Genomic DNA, 16,659 nt, shown 5'->3' on the forward strand with positions numbered 1-16,659 from the left:
CTTTTTCTGTGGATATAAAATTCTGGGTTGATAGTTCTCCCACCCAATATTTTTCTCTTTAAAGATGTCATTCCTTTGTCTTCTAGTACTCATTATTTCTGATGAGATGTCAACCACCATTTTTATCATTAGCTCTTGTGTATGAAATGTTATTTGGGGGACACTTTTCAAGTTTTTTTTTTCTTTATCTTTACTTTTAAGCAGTTTTACAATAATATGGCTAGTGTGGTTTTTGTTGCATTTATTTTGCTGTGGGTTCATTTAGTTTTTTGTATTGGTAAATTAATATTTTTCTAAAATTTGAGATATTTTGGGCCATTATTTTTTAAATTATTTTTCTGCCATCTTCTTTTCTTCTGGGACTCTAATTCCATACCTCTTAAGTGACTGAGGCTTTATTAAATTTTTTCACATTTCTTCCTTTGTTCTGTAGATTGAAGTTCTATTGATGTGACATAATGTTCATTGACTGTATTCTGCCATCTTTAATCTGGTGTTAAACAAATCCAATATCATGTCAGGTATTATACTTCTAAGTTCTAGAATTTCCCTTTAGTTCTGTTTCCTTACTTCCATTTCTCTGCTGAAATTCCCCATTTGCTTTGTTTTCTATTAAGTCAAATAAAATATTTCTAATGGCTTCTTTAAATTAGTTTCCTACTAATTCGTACACCTGTGTTATCCTGTGATCTCTTTCTATTGAACACTTTTTCCTCCTGACTACAAGTCACATTTTCCTGTCAATAGTAATTTTCCTGCCTGCCTAGAAATTTTTAAACTTATATTGGATATTGTTTGTGACATTGTGCAGAAACTCTGGATTTTGGTATCTTCTTTTGAAGGGTGTTGGCTTTTTATTCGAATAGGCCATTAAATTACTGAATTACAGTTTTGTGAATGTGTGATTTTGGTTTCAACCTTATTTGTAGAGAGAATTCCTTAATCCTGGGACATAGAGCATAGTAAATGTATGGCCCTTTTGGGATTTTAAAATGAGGCCTGCTGTTTACCAATTCCTTACTTTGGTGGGATTCAAATTCTGAATTTTATCTCCTCTGCATTGGGAAGCAACTAAAATTTCTAGTAAGTTTTTCATCTGTTGCCTTCCACTTTGCTTCTTGGCATGTCCTTCATACTTCCACAATTATGAGATTGGCCAAGGATTTTCAGGGAATTTAGAACTGTAATTTGGGTCTAACCCCTTTGTGGCTTCTTCCTTTTTGAAATGCTCTGGCAATCCTGCATCCCTTTCCCTGACACCACAAGCCAGAAGCTGTCCCTCCCTCCCCCACAGAGTTTATAGCTGTTATCTGCAGAAGGATTAGTGTGACACAAGCTATTCTGGCATCATCAGAACAGATCCCTCAGACTTATTAGGTTTGGATAATGGAATATTTTTACATAAATTTTTGACTACTGCAGCAAAATTTTTTTGCACGATTTTGACAATTCTAATCACACTGTGCACTTTTATGTATAATAGCCTTACCAAACATTTTGTGAGTGCATAGAGGAAGGGTTTACACTGCAATAATATACATGACGTTAAATTAAACAGTATTTTTGTTCTTAAAAATATTTTGGCAATCTGGAATTTTTCTACTGGCTACATTATTTCACAGTGCCTCCAGTCTCTATCCTTTGATCCTTTCTCCTCTATTGATTGTTTCTGCTTACATCTTTCCTTCTTTCCTTGTATTCTCTCTCTCTCTCTTTCTCTCATGGAATCCTTGAAAAATCCAAATTGTTCTGTCCTGTAGAGCTTTCCCCAAACTTACATCCAGGACTCCTTTTGTATACTTTACTCTATCAAGGTTTTCTGTACAGCCAGTTTTTAGAAAAGAATGGTTTTAAGCAGCATTTGATTATAATCAGCATTGGTGACACTTGTTCATCAGTCAACATTGGTGATGGCATTGGTGATATTTTCTTCTTGAAATCCATGCATTCATCCATGCATCCATGTATCCATCCATTAGTTTGTTCATTTATTCATTCGTTAAACAAATATTTCTTAAGTACCAATGTGTGCCGAACATTATTGGCTTATGTGAGTTTTTTATGATCTCTTTTTCCTATTCTATTGATAATTTACCCTGGATTAACTATTGACTTGACAGAGACTCAGTTTGTTTTTTATTTTATCGTCTGCTTTTCTGATACTATAAATACCACCCCCTTATATGTACATTCACTCTTATGGTTTCAAAGCTTATGTATACATATTTATCCCAAATTGTTTTTCCCTGCCTCTTACTCTAACCTAAGCTTCTCCCAAAACAGCTCTATTTATTCATGCTAACGAGATATGAAACTAGCATTTTATTTACTCATATCCATCCTCAAGCACATTATCACTAACCCGTATATCTTTCTCATTGCTTCATCAATGTCAATGGTTCAATTTAGTCTCCAGGTGTTATAGGAGTGGTCTTAATAGATGATTAATTCTGCTATATAATTATTCCCCTAAGAACTGCTTGTGATGAACTATTTCAAAACAAAGTTGTCATTTTTGATAGGTATTCTCAGGAGATGACTTACTAAATAGAGCTGTCAAACTAATGACTCTATAAAACAAATCAACTCACTTTGTCTCCAAATAGAATATGTATCATCATTTTCCTTGTTGAGTTCTCCAAGAAAAAGTGACATTTTCCGCAGAAGTTTTACTGAGATATTTTTATAAATAAGTTATGTTTCAATAATTTTTGGCTTAATAACTAATATTATTATAGCTGTGGTCCATAGAATTTTGAGTCCCCAATTGTCCATCTATACATGCACTGTGACAGACACTTAAAAATTATTTTAGAAAACCTTAGTCCTGTTTATAGATACTTTCTCAGGTCTTTTTCATGCAAATGGAATATTTTTAAATGACTTAATTTGGCATACTAAGAAGTGTGTCATTCCAGATTCTCAGCTTTGTAGTATCACCTAAAATCATGTTTATGTAGCCTATTTTGGTAAATTTTGCTTCAGCTACTCCAAAATCTATCTCTGAATTAAGCCAGACCGACAGAGAGAAGTATACCTGAACTGAATAATTAGAACTTATAAAGAAAAAGTTTTACAAAAATGTGTTTGATAATTATTCCGCCCACCCATATTGAGAGACATTATAAGAAAGAGCCAAGTTAAACATACTTAGTATTTACTATGTAAGGATGTTGTTGAGGACGCTGTTTATTAAATTACATGGTATTGTTTATGTGCTTTTCTGGGGGAGAAATCTACCTTTGATCTCAATACCAGAGTTTATTTCATGTTCCTTGCTCATTTAATTTGTCTTTATTTATGGTCACAGAGATTTACAGTCTTAATTTTTTCCTTTGTATTATCTTCTGTAATGTCAGAGCCAAATCATAGCCTACTTCTAGGATGTGTACAATGTACATTTGATCTATTAACCTAATTGCTGTGTTGATTCCATTTCTTTACTCCTATATTTTTCTCTGCCCAATAAATCATCACATTTTTGCCAATATTCTTTGGCCTTTTAGCTCTATTCCTAATTATTCTTTATCACTGTAGTCTACATTGTACTGCCTATGTACAGTATCTAACCAGTTTCTATCACGTTTACCATTTCCTAATGACTAGCCATATGGAGGCTCAGGATTTTCTTTAAGTTTATACTTTACCGGTGAATCTGTCGGTTGTTCTCTGTGTTCTGCAGTAGTCATCTAAATTCATCTCTCAAACGTTCAGTGCCCTTCAGTAGCACCACACTTGATATCCCACCGCCCACAACTTTTTTCTTATGACTTCCTTAGACTTTCTTTTCTCCAGTCTGTTATACTTTCCAGCCCATGACAAACATCTTGTTGCCATTTATGTATCTCTCCCTATATTAGTCTCCTTAAAACATTATTTCTTCCTCATCTGTACTAATCATCAGTTGTTCCTTCAAGTTGTAGCTCCCAGATCTTCTCCTTCCATTGAGCCTTCCTCCTGGCATCACCTATTTGTGATAGTTTCTATTAGCTAAATTACTTTTATATATGTATGAAGAAGGGCTTATACCCTAAGACTTATAACTTGCCAATACCACTCAATCTGAATGTCTAGTAAATGATACTGATTAAATTCAGGTTAGTGCAAAATGTATATCTGGTTTGCGAAATCTTCTTTGCACCCGACTTTTCAGGCATTTCTATGTTTATATTGATCCATATTATGTTAGTGTTAGTAAACTGCACTTTTGTTTGTGTATGTTCAGATCATATATTTGTACCTTGTGTCTTGTAGTTTGTTTAAAATTAGTAGAGACAAAAATATTCTTAATAAACTAGGAAAGATTGTGTTGATACTTTTGTAAGTTTTATAAGTATTTATACATTTTTCAGACACCTGTTTTTCTTAAAAGAGTATATCTGTGCCTGAACATAAATGTATATAGTCATGACTAAAGATTTAAGGAAACTTGGTCTTCCATGTTAGTATACTTAACCAGGTCAGTGAGAAGTCAGTACAAACTACCATCCTATCATAAGAGGTTGGCAACTTCTTATAATTGATATTCAGAAGTTTAGAGAATAATTACATTTTATACACATTTTCATCTTCTAAGTGGAATATACTAAATAATCACTAAAAACTGACATGCCTTTAAAGTGTAACAAATTTTTACTTGTATAGATCTACAGACTTTCAATACAACCATGATGAAAGTATTTCGCTGGTAAGAATAATTTATGAATAAAAACGTAATTTACGGAATACCTTGGCAGAGAATGTTGATCGCTTCATCACAGTTCAGTCATGTTTAGAAAATCTAAACAAGCTGCATGATTATTCCAGGAAGCATGGAATGATGTGTTCAAATGAGTACCATCTGTGGATAGAAAAAGTTTGAGGTTTTTAGTCATTCTTAAAGAATGGAAATCTGATTCTCCATGCTAAAATGAGTGTAATCCTTTTTGTATCTGTAATTCAATAGGGCAGTTGCCTTGAAATAGTCTAGTTCAACACACGGTTCATCAAAAGAGAAGATGCTGGATATAAATGAGGCCTACCTACTGCTGGTCATTTGTGTATGCGTCTGAAGTAGCCTTGTTAAAAAAAATTGTCTACAAGTTATACATATTGGCCTCAGATTAGATTTATTTCTGGTTCATCTTTATAAATACATTTGAGTGAAAAATGTGGACAAAATTTTGTATTGCATGAAAACCAAAGGACTATTTCATGAACCATGATTTATTCACATAATCAACACTTACTGAGTGCCCATACATGCCAGACTCTGGGTGTCTCGTGCAAGGCCCATCCCTGTGCTTGTCACATGGAAAGCAATTGCAATTATTGTTACCCTTCCTTTAGCCAGGTTAAAAATAACTCTTGTATGGATCTTGTTTCTTTGTCAAGTTAAAGTACTGTCCTATTTAGACCTTTTCTTCTCTGTAACACTTATTTGGAGAATAGTGGAGTCTGTGGACCAATGTTAATCTGCTGAAAATTTTTTACTGTGCAACAAACTTTGCCATTAGTTTTCTTTCCTGAAATCTAAACACTGGAGGGTACAAAAAAAGTTGGTCAGAGAGCCATGGGCATCTAGTCATGCCCCCTGATGAAATATGGGGAAAGGGTAGCCTCCTCTGCCTTCTCCAGTTCATTGAATAGCTAATGCATCCTTTTTTCCTTCCACCTTTAAGTTGCTTAGTAAACCCTAGGTAAAGGAAATTGAAACATGAAAGGGGTAGTTAGTGATGGACTGGAAAGAAAGGGAAATGTCTGGACCACAGTCCCTTGCTCTCATGGGGAAGAGCAGAGTCTATGGTTTTATTTATTTATTTTATTTATTTATTTTTGGCTGCGTTGGGTCTTCATTGCTGCGTGCGCAGGCTTTCTCTAGTTGCGGCGAGTGGGGGCTACTCTTCGTTGCGGTGCGCGGGCTTCTCACTGTGGTGGCTTCTCTTGTCACGGAGCACGGGCTCTAGGAGCACGGGCTTCAGTAATTGTGGCATGTGGGCTCAGTAGTTGTGGCTCGCAGGCTCTAGAGCACAGGCTCGGTACTTGTGCGCACGGGCTTAGTTGCTCTGCAGCATGTGGGATCTTCCCGAACCAGGGATCGAACCTGTGTCCCCTGCGTTGGCAGGTGGATTCTTAACCACTGCGCCACCAGGGAAGCCCTTGTCTATGGTTTTAATGCAAATGAAAAGTCAATATAAAACTTATCAAGTATTCCCACTGCACTTAGGATAAAACTAAAAATCTTGAATCCAGACTGCAAGGCTCAACATTATCTGATTCTGGCCTACATCTCCAACTTTCTGTCTTCCTCTTCATCTCCTTGTGGATGTAGCAGCCTTCTTTACGTGTTTCCAATGCACCATGTTCTCTTCCCCAGAGTCTTAACACCCTGATGCTTTTCCCCTGGGAAGTTACATCTTATCTGTCAGATCTCTGATTAAATTATAATTCATCAGGAAACCTTTCCTGACCATCTGTCTAAATCAAGTCTCCTGTTATACCCTCTTATTCATTTGTTCCTACTTTCAAAAATATTTATTAAATGCTATTTTGTTCCAAGAATTAATCTAGACCTTCAGAGACATAATCTAATATGTAGGTTGGCATTCATATATGTATATAATATATAAGTAAACATATATTTTGGAGTAATTGCTCAATCATTTTTATTGATATGAATGCAGAATAAAAACCTTTCTAGTTCTTTGGTATAAATGTTGGAGTAAAGTGGAGAGGAAAATAGGACTAGGACTATTCGAGGTGGGTGTTCAGGGTAGAATTAGGATTTATAGGAAGGTAGATATCTGTTCAAAATAATGAAGGCTGTACAAACTAATCGAGCTATCTGGAAATCAATTTTAAAATAAAGCCCCTCAAGATTTTGCTCTGTATATTTAAGAACAGGCTAGATAAGTAGAGATTGGTCATTTGGTAGAGTGAAGTTGTATTAGTTTTCTGTTGCTGTGTCATGAGTTATCACAAACTTAGTGACTTAAAACAACACCCATTTATTAGAGCACAGCTCTGTAGGTCAGTGTCTGGGTATGCTGTGCCTGGATTCTCTACTCAGAGTCTCACAAGGTCAAATCAAGTTATCCATGGGCTGTGTTCTCATGTGGAGTACAGGTCCTCATCCAAGCTCACATGGTTGCAGCAGAATTCAGTTTCTTAACAGTTGTAGGACTGAGATCCCCAATTCCTGGTTGGCTTTTAGCCAAGGGCTGTCCTCAGCTCCTAGGGATGTCCTGGTGGCCCCTTCCTTCTTCATAGCCAGCAGTGGAGAAATGTTTGTACATTGAATCTAATCTCTTGCTTAGAATACTTAACTTCCTCTTTTGTAACTACCCAAAGAAAACTCTCTGCTTTTAAAGGACTCGTTATAAAATCAGGCCCACTGGATTATCTCTCCCTATTTTAAAGTAAACTGATTTGGATTCTTAATTACAGCTGCAAATTTTTTTTTTTGCATCAGCACCTATCAGTGTTTGGTTGAAAAACTGGAAGAAGGTGTAGGTACCAAAATTCTTGGGGGACATCTGCCTCCATAAGGGTCAGACATAACAAGACAGGTTGACCAAGATCATCTCTAAGTTTCCTTCAAATTCTGATTCTGTGATCTTCTGATTCATTTGCCTGTTCTATGGATTCTACCACCAAAATAGATCTAAAAATTCACCTCTTTCCTATTGCTATCACTTTATTTCTTCCTTGCTGAACAAATCAAATGTTCTATGAATTTGTCCCTTTTCCTGTTTGCAGTTATCAGACTGGACTTGATAAAATGTACTACTGAACATCTTATTCTGTCACCTTGATAGCTTTCCATTGCCTGAGAAGCTATCTATAATCCTGTGCTATAGTATGTCCTCAGACTATTTCTCTTTGTTATTGCCAGTGTCAATTATAAGCTATAAACTTGACTTAGATCACATTACCCCCCTCTTCTTGAATCTCTACCTTTACAATTAGTGAAATCTCCTCTCACATGCAACCTTTTCTCTTAACACTTTTCCTGAACCCCCAAGTCAGTCATATTTCTCTGTTTTGTGTTAGAATATTTTGAAAATGTGTCTTATCTCCAAGAGGTCTGAATTCAAACTTAGTGGCTGAGGGATTTCAATAAATTATGGAAATTCTACTTTTTAGTCAATTCTAAAACTTCTTCCTCTATAAAGGTAATTGTTCCTTAAAATAACTTTTTCTCTCATTGCTCTTATGCATAACTGAAGATAGTGTGTTGTAAGTCATATTAAAAGTGTTCTGTTTGTAGAGCTACCTTTTTAAAGGTTACTGTTCAATTATATACAGTAAGATTTGATGATAAATATTAGTATTTGAAAGCAGAGTAATTGAATCTGATCACATGGCTTTAAGTAATTTACTACTTGTTTTCCATTGCATTAGACTTTCTCTTCTTTTCCAGGTTTAGGCAAATTTACAAGCAATAGGTCTGTAGATAGTTCAGTAAAAAATTAAGAGGAAATCCAAATTTTTAACTCAAGTCCAGATCTCCCTACAGAACTCCAGACTCATGCATCCATCTATTATTTGACATCTCCTTCTGGGTATCTGATAGGCATTTCGAAGTTAACATGCTCAAAATAAATTCTTAATCTTACTTTCCAAAGCTTACTTCTTTCACAGTCATCCCTTTCTTGGTTAAGTGACTTCATCTTTCTGTTTGCTCAACCCAAAGACCTTAAACCTTTCTTCTACTCCTTTCTTCCTCTTATACCTGACATGTCACACAGCAGCAAATCCTGTTGGCTCTCCTGCAAATTATATTCAGAATCTGAATACTTGCTTTCATTTCTGCTGCTGCAGTCCTGCTCCACGCCATCCCGATCTCTTGTGTTGACGTTGCAATAGCCTACTAATTACTCTCCCTGTTTTCATCCTTCTCTCCCTTGTCTAGTCTCAACACAGTAGCTAGAGTGAAAACATACTTCAGAGCCTGTAACTCCTCTGCTCAAGTGAAAGTCTTAAAGTTCTACAATGTCGTATATAATCAAGCCTTCAGTGTTTCTTCTCAGACCTCACCTCCTACTAGCCACGCTGGCCTCTTTTTTATTCTTCAAATATACCAGGCATGATTCCATCATAGGGCCTGTAATCATGCATTTCCCTCTGCTGGGAATGTTCTTCCTCCAAATAGTCACGTGGTTAGTTTCCCCACCTTCATCAGGAACTTCATGTCTCCTAATCAGTCAGGCTTTCTTTCTGACTACTCAGTTTAAAATTTCATTATCCTTGGAACTCTTTCTCCTTTTTCCCTTTTTTTATGTTTTTCCATAACACTAATCATCATCCAAAATACTGTATATAATACTTATTTATACTTGTGTTGTATATAAACCTCTGGAATGTAAATTACACCAGGGTAGGGACTTTTGTCTGTTTTGTTCATTGTATTCCCAGTACCTACAGTAGTACTTGGCATAAATTAGATGCTCATTAGGTATTTATTGAAATCTGAATTAATATGATATGTTTAGGAATGAATGACTTTTTTACGAATGAATTTTCTAACTCATTTATTAATTTTCTTATCTTTACTGCACATATTAACATATAGTTTTTATGAATTGTGTAATTTTCATACAAGTCATTGTTATCAGTCTCCCTATCTCAGCCTTCTGAGAAGAGGTCCTTGCACATATACAAGGACAGGCATGAAAAAAGTGCCCATGTCACTTAATTCATTGTTCTTTTATATTTCTAAGCATAACACACTTATATTATTATACTTGTCTAATAAGTGACTGTTTCTTGAAAACAAGACATAAGCCTATGTATCTTGATTTCCTAACACCAGCCTCAGAGCCTGGCACACGGTATGAATATAGGAAACCAGCGGTTAATATGAAATCTAATAAATGACTCCAAGTAGGACCATGTGATTGTAGGTGATATACAGATACCTTATTCTGTATATTAATGTCAGTGTGCTTGATGATGTTCTAGAAAGGGTTATACTAATTTTAAATATGTGCAAGATAAAATAAAAATTAACTAATTGTATACATTATTAGTTCATTTAATAATCTTGTTTATTTAAATTATTTTATAATCAACATCTACTATATATAAGATGCGTTTGTGTCTATCTAGTCATTTAAATATAAGAACGTCTTTCTCGGGAACTGAATATTAAAAACTCAGACCATTCCTTGGAAAGTACATAGGATTATATGAGCATGCAATTTTTCTTTGTACCAGTGCTTATATAAGGAACCAAAGTAAGTTTTTATAAGTAACTTGTGAGTGAATTGGGGAGCAAAATTAGGAATAAAAACATCACAGTTGTTTTGTCCCCTAACCCTTTGAACCATTGCTCTGTGAAGCATCACCTTAAGTTTCTGCTTATTAAATGTGGGGATATTAATCTAAGGGCAGTTGTAATAAGAGATCACCACTACGTGCATAGTAAAGAAATATTTGTAAATCCCATTTCTCCCTCCTGTTCACACAATGTTTGGTAATTCCAATTGTTTTCCTTTTTTTTTTCCCTTCAACTTTTAGTTCCCAGCACTCCCACAAATATTGCTTTTTCTAATGTTCAGTCAACTAGTGCAACATTGACATGGATGAGACCTGACACTATCTTTGGCTACTTCCAAAATTATAAGATTACCACTCAACTTCGGGCTCAAAAATGCAAAGAATGGGAATCTGAAGAATGTGTTGAATATCAAAAAATTCAATACCTCTACGAAGCTGACCTAACTGAAGAGACAGTATATGATTTAAAGAAATTTAGATGGTATAGATTCCAAGTGGCTGCCAGCACCAATGCTGGCTATGGCGATGCTTCAAATTGGATATCTACACAAACCCTGCCTGGTCGTAAGTATTGTTCTGTATGTGTATATATACTTTTGCATTCAAGAAAAAGCTCTCTAAATGTTTTTCCATAGAAATCATTCAAAATATAGGTAAAGATTGCTCTTGTAACTTTAGTTTTATATTTTAAAATTAACTGGTTGCCCTAATTGCTTAAACAACATCATTAACCATAATAGCATTTATTTTTTCTTAATTGAATCCCTATGGGAAATTCAATTTCAGTCATTATTAAGGCTTTTCTCAAACTCCCAGAGTTGTACCAAGGTCCTAGAGTCTTATATTGCAACAAAAAGCATTATGATCCTCTAAGTGGTCTGTCATTAGGCTATACTGATAGCCATCAAGTACCCTTTGTCTATGCCTACATTTCCCCCTCGTATCTGGAAGCTCTGCTGCTTTTATGCCAGGCTTTACCACGTTTTCAGTGACTTTAGGCTTACACACACACACATAGAGTTTCAGTGATAAATAGATGCTGTTGTAGACCTTTATAAATAGTGAAATAAACTTTGATCTAGAGGCTTTATTTTTTAGGTTGCCAGATGTGTATCTTGTTACTATTCCCCGGAGTACCTGGCATAATGTTTGTATAGTAAATGTTCAATGAGTGTTTGTTAATGCAATTCAACAGTTGAGACAGAATCCAGACAACTCAGCCTTCAACACAGTTGTCCAACCTCTCTTCTTTGTGGCTCTTGGACTCTTGATTTCTGTGAGATCTGCTCTTCTGGTTTTTCTCTTACCTCCCTGATAGCTCTTTCTCAGTCTCTTTTGCTTATTCCCTCTCTCTCTCTCTCATTTTTTAAATCTAAGTGTTGGAGTGTTCAGAGATAACATTTCTTTTTTTTGTTTGTTTTTCTTTTTCATTGGCCCTTTTCTTTATCAACACACAACCCCTATGAGATCTTACCTTAAGTGACCTTATCCTGTCCTACGGCTTTAAAGCCTACTTATATAGTGATTATTCTCAAGTATCTATTTCCAGTTCTGATTGCTCCCTGGAACCCAATCAGTATATTTACCTGATGAACTGACATCATTGGGCAGGTGTGTCTAATATCCTCTCACAATTAACGTGGTCTAAACACTAAGCCTGCTCAACGTCCAAATGTAGAAAATGAAAATTTAGGCAGTGTTCTTTTCCTCTTCTACTCTGCCAATGATTTATTTCAACCATGCTATCTAAACACATCCCTCCATTTGCATTACCAGCATATTAGTCCTGTCCTTCATTACTGCTACCACTGTGTTAACCTGACCTCCTTAGCTTTCATGCTGATCTTTTTAAATGTAAATCAGATGATGTCACTTCCTTGTTTAAAGCCTTTCAGTGAATTTCCATTGCTCTTGGAATAAAATTTAAATTTCTTAACATGATTAACAAAGCCCTATGTGACTTGGCTCTTACCTAACACTCTAACCTCATCCATAATCATTTTCCCACTTACCATTATCCTCCACTCATGCTGGATATTTTTTGTGTTGTTTGAACACACTAAAGTACTAGAACTTGGCCCTGTTCGTTTGGATTGGAATGTTTTTCCACGTCTATCTTTGCATGAGCACCTTTTTATAATGTATACTTCTACTTGAATGATTCCTGCTAAGCATGAATTTCCCTGACCACCCAATCAAAAAGAGCCATGCATTTTTTTTCTAGAATATCATCTTATCTTAATGAAAATTTATAATTACCTGATCATTTTTTATTTATATGTATTTGCTTATTTTTAGAAGGTGTCTTGACCATTGTTGTTTCCTTATTGCCTAGAATGGTGCCTGGCAACAGTAGGCACTCCATAAATATTTCCTGAACGAGTTAAACTTGATTAAATAAGCTAAAATGGGGGAGGCAGAATGAACTGTTTTCCAGTGCAGGGGATAGAGAGGATGATAGTGCCATAACAAAGGAAAGGAAAATATGGAAAAATCAAATCCAGGTTGCATTTAGTCAGTAATTATGGTTATTTTGAGCCTGTTAACTTTGAGAAGAAATAACTATGATAATCTAATTGACTAGAAAACAGAAAGAAACAGATGCTTAGAGATTAGAACATAGGTAAAGTTCAGAATTTTAGTTGCTTCAGCTAGTAAGAATAACCAAAATTACAAGTGATAGAAAAATGGGACACTGAATGAATGAATACGTGTTAAAGTCCCAGGGACAACTCGAAGTTACCTGAAGACATCAGTCAGGTACCATAATGAATGAAGTAGGCTGATGTAAGGCAATTGAGAGTGGTGGAAACCTTGGCAGATTAACAGAACACGCTGTCTACAGGGGCAACCACTACTCACCTCTGTCTGATTACTGTCTTATAGAGAAGTCATGCTATTAGGACTTAGGATGTTTTCAAAGAAATAGGAAAGTTAGATTTCTTAATGTGAAAATACTTAATTTCTTGCTGTAACAAGTTTTTAAAATTTAAGAACATTTAGTTTTTCAAACCAAACATGTCAGTAGCCCACATCTGGCCTGTGGGCAGCTAATTGGTTACCTTTGATTAAAGTAGACCATATGCCTGTGCATCTGCTGCCACTAAGGGTTCCCATCCTACTCCTCATGAGCCTCTCACTCGGACAGTAGCTGCTTCTGCCTGCTACAGTGAGCCAGGAATTAGAATTTCCAAATGTATCATTTCCTCAAGTACTCTAGACAGGATGGTGGAAGATGTTCAATTAGCATAAAACAACATATAACCTGACCAATTCAAAAGCTGGTAAATGAAACTGGGAAGTTGGATTTTTAAAGAATCCCCCATTCTTATTCTGAAAATTTGGGAGTCTTTCCACTTGAATGTCATTGCTTCCCCCCGAGTCCCTCCACTTCCGACCCCACTTTAAGGTCTATGACCCACTCACTAGAGTTTGGTCATTTTCAATTCCCTACTACTCCACTTTGCTTATTCTGGTTTAAAAGAATAATGGTAGAATATTTCAAATATTTCACAATCAGTGTGAGCTTTTTTAAAAATAAATAGCATTATTTTTCTAGTTTTATTAGGATGTGTTCCTTTGCCATCGGTGGTTAGTTGGTTGATTTATTAGTTCTTGATGGAATGGAGAGGATAATCTTGGCTTCTTTTTCACCCCACCTCCCAGATCTTTACTTGATGACTAATTGAAAGAGTGCCTTCGTATGGAGTACCAGTTTGACTTTTATCTGGTACTTTTCTTCTCTCTCGGTCTGGTATCTCACTGCCACAATTTGATTTCTCCGTCAGAGAGTACTTGGGTGTGAAAAAAATTTATCAGTAGTTAAGTAGATGTTCTATGCTACTTCTATTCCCTTGTATTGTTCTTTATCCTTAAGGACTAATCTTCTACTCTGTTCTTTATCAGTAAGATAGAAAAGGGGATACATGGAAAGTTGCCTTTCTACCACTGTGATTAAGAGAGAAAAGTGAAAAGATTTATATATTTCAGAATTTGTGACAACAGACTTATTATTTTTCTTGGCATTCTCAAACTTATTAGCTTTTCAGCTGAGTATTCATATGGGGGTGGTAATAATAAATTAATTTTGAAAGTTATGAGAATGAGTTGGTCACTCTTCATTTAGTCTCAGAAATGAAGGGGACATTTTTCTAATGATAAATATATTTGAATTTCATAAATGTATGGTAAAAAAGTTTTATTTATTAAGCCAAGGAGAGGTACTCTGAGGAGGCATTTGATATGAAAGACAGAAAGACACTACATATATTATTGCAAGACAATATATATAGTGAACTACTAACATATTGTATAAGAATATGAGAAATAAGAACAGTCAAGCAACAAAAATCTTGAAGAGTAGTAATGTTTTTAAGATTAAAAGCAAGTAATGCTTAGATGTTGATTCTACATACCAAAGATGAAAAGCATTACAGACATTTTACAAACATAAAAAGTAATCTGGATGAAGAAATTTAATAAGATTTTTTATGTCATTGATTCCAAAAAAGTGTTATGTTGTTTTATAATATAAGAAAATAAAACAATGAAAATGAATGATTCCTCTGAATTATGGAAAACACTAAACAACAATATAACTTAGTATAAAATCACTATTTCAGATTTGTGCATGTTACTCTAATAGCATCAAGTTGTGCCCAAGCACTTATTCCCAGAACTTCTTATCAAAACCTGGAGCTTCTTTGATAAGGAGCTAGCAATTGATAGCTAGTCTGAGGTCAGATTATTCAACATTTGAATAGCTCAAATAAGAAGACCACCCAGTTGGAATAATAAATATTATAAGATGTTCTAAAATGACTTGTAGAATAAGAAAATATGTTGTATTAACTCCCTCTGAGCTCATAAAGAAGAGCACTCAAATTGAAGATGCGGGGAGCAAAGTTGGAATGCAAGCTGAGAATTACATTGGGTTACTTTTTGAATCTAGATCTGCCACTGTACACTGGAGTGAATAAAAGAAACAACATTTGGCCAACTCAAGTTAACATTTCTTTCTCCCACATACTCTGATCTAGATAATTGAAACCAAATTGTTTTCCTGCTTAAATCATCTGTATAATAGCCATTACTCTCTACTTCATGCTAAGTGTGCAGAGATACAAACATAAGCACGGAAATTACAAATGGCAGAAATATTTAACTTGAAACATTAAAGTCTTATAGCTTATTTTACTCATCTCTTATTTTTCTGATTATCCTTATACTAAAAAGCAATTTGAGTTGTGCGTGGGGGAAGAATGCAGAATGAAAGCTGTTAAATATCTCTGTGGTGCACAATAGGTACTTATAATGCTGAGGGAATGTACAACTTTAAAAGAGTGTGGGTGTGAAATTTAGTATGGAGTGAAATGGGACTCTCATAATGTGCATCTCCTATAGACCACCAGGACTGGAAGACAGCAAGAAAGGAAAATTCCTGGGGTAACACTTAGGTTGTGAAAACCACGGGATACCATACTCATGAGGAATTTTAACTACCCAAACATCTGTTAGGTTAAAAAAAATTCAGCAAAACATGCCTCATCAAAGAAGCTTCCAAGGAATGCAACTTTATGATTTAAAAAGAAGAAAAACCAAATAGAGGGCAAAGCACTCCATAACATTTTTAAAAATGAGACATTGTTGATGAGTTACTATATATTCAATTATTTCTCTTCATATATTCTAAATGGTATAATGCACTTATAATGTGGTGAATGCTATCATAACAGAGGTAGATATTCTCCTTTCTATAAAGAAGCAATTATATAATGATAAGAAGAGATGTTAGCCATAAATAAATAGGAAAATATAATTCATGACATGAGGAAGCCCATTTGGTGGCAGTGGGTTTTTAGAATAGGCTCTATCCTGGTGCCAGTAAAGGAAGTGAATATAATTTATTCTAGACATGATGGTTGTACTTCTGCAAAATTAATTATATGCTGTTGAAAGTCTTCTAAGTTAGTTGCCTAAGACTCCCAAATGTGTAATTCAAGATGACATCTCTCTCTCTTCTAGACCTGTAGATTGAAGTTACTAGTATGACCACTTAGGTTTCCACAGACATCTCAAACCCCGTATTACCACTGTTCCTGCCCCACTGCAAGCCTCCTCCTACCTGTGTGTTCCCTGTTTCAGTGTATTGTACCATTGTTTGTCTGATTGCTCAAGCCAGCAATCTAGGAATCATTCTGAATTCTTTTTAGCCTTTCCCACCCCCAAGTCCGTACCTAGCTCCTACTGACTTTCCCTTCTAAATATTTCTTGAATTTGTTTATGTTTCTCTGTTAAGGCTCCCTAAATTCAGACGTCTCCTATATTATTACAAAAGATATCTAAATGGTCTTTCTGTTCCCATTTTCTCTACCCTCCACCTGAACCTAGTTTTTGAAT

At 35.3% G+C, this 16,659-nt stretch overlaps 1 protein-coding gene across 1 annotated transcript in view; it reads left to right on the plus strand.

The window, feature by feature from the left end:
• Positions 1-16,659, plus strand: part of PTPRQ (protein tyrosine phosphatase receptor type Q) — a 269,344-nt gene that overhangs the window by 166,294 nt on the left and 86,391 nt on the right. The window contains exon 42 of the mRNA XM_036865712.1: positions 10,501-10,824. Coding sequence (XP_036721607.1) covers positions 10,501-10,824 — 324 coding nt within the window. The remainder of the gene's footprint in view (positions 1-10,500; positions 10,825-16,659) is intronic.

This window comes from Balaenoptera musculus, chromosome 10 (genome assembly GCF_009873245.2).
Source record: "Balaenoptera musculus isolate JJ_BM4_2016_0621 chromosome 10, mBalMus1.pri.v3, whole genome shotgun sequence".
Lineage (NCBI taxonomy): Eukaryota > Metazoa > Chordata > Mammalia > Artiodactyla > Balaenopteridae > Balaenoptera > Balaenoptera musculus.